Source organism: Gossypium raimondii, unplaced genomic scaffold (assembly GCF_025698545.1).
Source record: "Gossypium raimondii isolate GPD5lz unplaced genomic scaffold, ASM2569854v1 Contig00073, whole genome shotgun sequence".
NCBI lineage: Eukaryota > Viridiplantae > Streptophyta > Magnoliopsida > Malvales > Malvaceae > Gossypium > Gossypium raimondii.
Window position 1 is genome coordinate 44,688 of NW_026291232.1, and position 6,059 is coordinate 50,746.

Sequence of the window (6,059 nt, forward strand, 5' to 3'; positions counted from 1 at the left end):
GTTCCTATCATCATTGATAGCGGGTCGAAGTTTCTATCCAGTTAACAAACCTTCCATCAACACCCTACCAACCTAAGCATTCTCCTAAGTTACGGGTTAACACACTCCTATTGTGTTAGTTCGGCATTGAATACTTAGCCCAAACTTAGCCCAAACTCTTTTGAGCCTAAATAATTCCTTTTCTTCTACCCTATTTTGTAAAGCTTTCAAATTACTCCAATTCACGATCGGGCACATCTACGACTCGACTCTCATCACCGAGGCCGGATCGCATCACTGATGAACAAGAAAATTCTTTTAATAAGCTTAAAGAATGTCTAACTAATGCACCATTGTTTTATTTACCTGATTTTAACAAAACATTCGAGATAGAGTGTGACGCTTCAGGTATCGGCATTGGCGCTGCTTTGATGCAAGATGGACGGCCTATTGCATACTTTAGTGAAAAGCTTAATGGAGCTATGTTGAATTATCCAACGTATGATAAGGAATTATATACGTTGGTCCGAGCTCTCGAAACATGGCAACACTATTTATGGCCGAAGGAATTCGTAATTCATTCGGACCACGAGGCTCTAAAGCATTTGAAGGGACAAACCAAGCTCAATAAACGTCATGCCAAGTGGGTAGAGTATTTGGAGTCGTTTCCATACGTGATCAAGTATAAAAAGGGTAAGGAAAATGTTGTAGCCGACACCCTATCACGAAGGTATACACCTGTCAATTTAATGGATTCTAAATTGCTTGGTTTTGAATTTATCAAAGATCTTTACAAATCTAATATTGACTTTGGTGAAATTTATGAGTCTTGTTCGCATGGTGCTAGTGAAAAGTACTTTCAGCATGAGGGCTATTTATTTCGTGAAGGCAAGCTTTGTGTGCCTCAAAGTTCTGTGCGAAACGTGCTCGTTGAAGTAGCCCATAGTGGTGGACTTATGGGTCACTTTGGGGTTGCCAAAACTCTAGCAATTTTGCACGAACATTTCTATTGGCCCAAAATGAAACGCGACGTCCAAAGGAAATGTGAACGTTGCATCACTTGTAAGAAGGCGAAGTCACGAATCCAACCGCATGGTTTATACACCCCGTTGCCTATCCCTGATGCTCCGTGGGTAGACATTTCAATGGACTTCGTTCTAGGCCTTCCGAGAACCAAAAGAGGAAAAGATTCAATATTTGTTGTTGTAGATCGTTTTTCGAAAATGGCCCATTTTATACCTTGTAATAAAACTGATGATGCTACTAACGTTGCTAATCTATTTTTTAAGGAAGTTGTTAGGTTGCATGGAATCCCTCGAACCATTGTCTCCGATCGCGACACAAAGTTTCTAAGTCATTTTTGGAGGACGTTGTGGGGGAAATTGGGCACCAAACTTCTATTTTCGATGACATGCCACCCTCAAACGGATGGCCAAACCGAAGTAGTAAACCGTGTGCTATCAACTCTGCTTCGAGCTATTTTGCAAAAGAATTTGAAGATGTGGGAAGATTGTTTACCTCATGTGGAGTTCGCATACAATCGAATCGTTCATTCCGCTACGAGATTTTCTCCTTTTGAGGTAGTATATGGCTTTAACCCCATTACCCCTCTTGACTTGGTTCCTATGCCTGCTAATGAATTAGTCCATGTAGATGGTAAAAGAAAGGCCGACTTTGTTAAACAATTGCACAAAAAGGTCAAAGATAATATCGAGAGGAGGGCTAAACAATATGTTCGAGCAGCCAATAAGGGACGCAAACGAGTTGTATTCGAACCCACATAAAAAATACATGTTCCGCTCTTACGCTACCCACTCTTTTTTTTTTGTTTCCTACTTCAAGACGATTCATATTTGAATTACTTAAAAATTGTAAGACTTGCAAACAACATTAAAACATGCAGCCATACAAGGATGAAACACAAAACCAAGTAGATATCAAAGCAATCCCAATCTAAGAGAGAACGAAAACACACACACGCACACACACAATATTTAAGTATCTAAGAAGTGTCAATTATAAATCCATGTAGAATTAATTATATATTTATTTATTTAGTGCAATCACTCTGAATAGAGTGTAAAAGGTAAATAAAAAAGTGTGGTTGAATTAATCGAAGTGGTTCCCTAAGCATCCATCTGAATCATGCATCATAAACCCTCCCTCATGACATGTACTCGAACGCCTTGTTGATATCCAAGAATGGGACAGAGTGAGTGATGAATTTATCTAGTTCCAACTCCTGCAACATCAACATTTTACAATCTTACTCTCCTTTTTTTACTTCCATTCATAAAAAAATGTTGAAATGGGAGTCACCTTTTTCATATACTTCTCCACAACACCAGGGATATCAGATCGAGGTTTGTAGTTGCCGAAGAAAGTACCCCTAAGTGTCCTCTCATTCAAGAAATGTATTGGATGGGTTTTGAATGAATCATCTCTGCTCGGCACACCCACAAGCACAGCAACACCCCAACCCTGGCATTCAGGGATTTCAGTTAGAATTAAAATAAAATGTCTATGAATGAAGAGAAGTTTGTGCTGGTAATTACATCATGGACACATTCAAATGCAGAAACCATGGCACAGGTGCTCCCGTACATTCAAATCGCAATCAACTCCTCCTCCATCATCTCCGCAATCACCTATTTTTTAGAACGACAAGAAACAAAATTATCTATCTGCTTGAAAACTCAGCAACTCCAACAATGCAAGTTTTATTATGTAAGATGACCTAACTAAATATATGGTCATGCCAGAATCTTTAATGATTTTACATGCTCAAAGTTCAGTAAGGTATATGGGATTGAGTTTTCAAGGAATCCAACCTCTTGAACAGGTTTATTGTGATCTTTTGGGTTCACAAACTCAGTACAACCAAATTTCTTGGCTGCAAGAAGAAAAATGATTAATTTTGCAACTTTGTTTAATCTGAAACATAACCAATCTTTGAGTGTTTAATGTAAATATCAATTAAAATAAACCTACCTTCTTGAATCATTGGGGTTTAGATCAATACCAATGATCCTAGAAGCCTCACAAACTCTTGCTCCTTCAGCAGCCTAGGTTTCACAAAATAGAAATAAGTACAACTCTATTTTTATAGTTGCCAAATGGATAATAACAAAAAAGCAACAACAATAACTTACCACAAGACCTACAGCACCAAGTCCAAAAACTGCAACAGACCCACCCTTTTTTGGTTTAGCAACATTCACAGTGGCACCAAAACCTGTAAGCAAAGATGAGCTAAGTCATGTGTTTATATATATCTAAAATGGAGAAAAAAGCAAAGTTTTAGTGAAGTCCAGACCTGTCGACATTCCGCAGCTAAGAACACACACTTTATCAAGTGGAGCCTCTGGATTAATCTTAGCGACCTGGCCGACATGGACAACAGTGTATTCGCTAAAAGTTGAGGTGCCAAGAAAGTGGTAGATAGGCTTCCCATCTTTGGAAAACCTAGTATGCCCGTCATGAAGCATTCCACCCCTCTCAGTGTTGATTCTAAGGATATCACACATGTTACTTGCTTCTGATAAGCAATGGGGACACTCCTTGCATTCTCCGGTGAAGATAGGTAGAACATGATCACCCGGTTGGACATCCATCACCCCCTCTCCTACACTTTCCACAACCCTATAGTGTACAACAACAGCATGTTCACATGAAAATTTGGTCCAGTCTTCAACAACCATTCGTCCAAATTTGAACAAAGAATTACTACTATCCATATCATCAACTATTTTCATGAAATTTCAAGGTTATATTTGTCTAGTAACTGGACACTCTCTTAAGCAATTTAGACATATACATACCCTCCAGCTTCGTGACCAAGAATGCGAGGAAACAGAGGATTTTGTCCCTAGAAATAATGAAGAAAATGTTAGAGAAGGGAATCAATGATTTGTTTCTCTAAGTATAACTAAAGTTAATGCATATCCATAGATGAAGCAAAAATAAATATGAATATAGATAGTCAATCACCAAAAATAAGTTGAAAGTAAAGTAAAAGTGTAACCTTAGCCTCCCAGAAGTAGACATCGGTGTGGCATAAAGAAGTGAAGTGAATCTTAACACGGACTTCATTCTTTTGAGGTGGTGCCACTTCAATTTCTTCTACAGACAATGGCTTCCCTGCCTCCCATGCCACCGCAGCTGCCAAATCACATCCACCCAATTTACCAAAATACTCATTCAATCAACAACTAATTGGAATGAGTTGTAATGAACTTTGACATTTTCCCTAACATTCAAACCATAATTCTCATGAAGCTATGTTTGATCAAAGTAGCTTTGTTTCCACACACAAAGCAGTTCATTTCTCGATTGTCTTGGATCCTTCAAAGGAAAACATTTTCTCAAACATAATCAATAAAATTGAAAATGGTAGCTTTATTTCCACACACAAACAATTCATTTCTCCTATTATCTTGGATCCCTTCAAAGGAAAACATTTTCTGAAACATAATTGATAAAATTGAAAATGATCAAAACAATGGAATATCAAACAATTCAGAATGTTCCATGTTTTTTCCTTGATTGATATAATGTTAGGAACCAAACAAAATAAGAACTAAAATTGCTTATTAGAATTCATGAGTTTTCATAATAAAAGTTTGAAAAGAAAAATGATCTCAAAAGTTGATGCAAAAGAAAGTTCTAACAATTCAATCCAAAGTATCAAATCAAAACCTCAAAACCTAGGAAAGGAGAAGTGAAAGCCAACAAAAGGTAGTGATCATGTAACCAGACACATATTGTACAAGCATCAAACAGAAGTGTTGGTTGATTGATCACCTTTGCAACGGATGACGACCAAAGAAGTACTCATGGTTTTTAATTAATTATATATCTTTGACAATATATTTTCTAGTGTAGTGAAGTATGGAAAAGAAAACCTAAGGAGGATCCATTTATAGGCGAGGTGGAGCGGTCGAACAAGAAATGAAATGTACGAGAATAACCATTTTTACTCCTTGTATTTGGCAAGTTGTCCAATTGTGGATGTGAGAGTGTTTTAATGGTTTTCCGGGTGATCTACATTTCGATTTTTGTGCATACTAGTAGAGGAGTGGCAATCGTGTCCTAGTTTTAGGTTTGGTCCTTGAGTTAAAACATGTGGCCAACCATGGGCCTCTCAGGAACAACCACGTACTCTTACTTTACAACTTTTCGTGTTTCTCCTTTACCTTTACAATAATATAATTTTTATTCACAAACTCCAAAACTAAATTTACTTCAATACTTATATATTTTTTATTTTAACATTTAAATTTGATAATTAATTTTATTTTGATTCTTAAATTTAAAATATAAAAAATTGATAATATGATATTTTGAATTGTGTGACACCATCACTTGAAAATAAAAAATAAATTAATTATATAATTTTTGAGTGATAATGTGGTAAAATTTTAGAGTGTTACATTTATTGTTTTAATAACTAGACCAATAGTTGAATAAGTCAGACTATTGACTCCTGATTCAACAGGTTCAAATGTTGGACCAATGATAATTAAATAAATAATTCAAATTTTATAAAAATATAAAAAATAAAAATAATTTTTTTATTAAACTAGTTCAACGATCGATTTTTATCCTAGTTTTCGATGTTTACAATTTTAAGTAGTTTCCAAGTCAATTATGATGCGATCTCAACCGCATCATGTTACGACACCACTCGATGCCATAGAGAATGGCCTAAACATGAAGGCCCAAAGTGTAAGATGAAGCTTAACTTTAGCTCAATGAACTCAATCTTAGTTTTCCTAGCTTGTTCTTAGCTCGACCCATCCAACGAAGCTCAATTCGAATTGATTTTTAGTGCATTGAGTTTGATTATTTTTTTTTAATTTCATGCATTTTAGGTTGCTGGAATAAAACATTAATTATGATTAGTTATTTTAGTTATTATAGTTTAAGTCTTTAATTTGCCTCATAAATTAAGTAGTTTAAATATGCATTAATCTGAACATCTTTAATATTTCTTAAGTTTAATTGATTGTGTTTTATTTAGTACAACAATTTAATATGTCTTAGTTAGCTCATTACATCATTTAATATGTCTAGTTACT

The 6,059-nt window shown here is 35.8% G+C and overlaps 1 protein-coding gene across 1 annotated transcript; it reads right to left on the bottom strand.

The window, feature by feature from the left end:
* Positions 1 to 2,105: 2,105 nt before the first annotated feature.
* Positions 2,106 to 4,816, bottom strand: LOC105798734 (alcohol dehydrogenase class-P). Its single transcript, XM_052627281.1, is given in 11 exon segments — positions 2,106 to 2,149; positions 2,152 to 2,221; positions 2,299 to 2,460; positions 2,535 to 2,627; positions 2,811 to 2,913; positions 2,971 to 3,044; positions 3,132 to 3,214; positions 3,296 to 3,621; positions 3,801 to 3,847; positions 4,004 to 4,140; positions 4,783 to 4,816. Coding segments are annotated over 11 exon segments (1,173 nt in total).
* Positions 4,817 to 6,059: the final 1,243 nt, after the last annotated feature.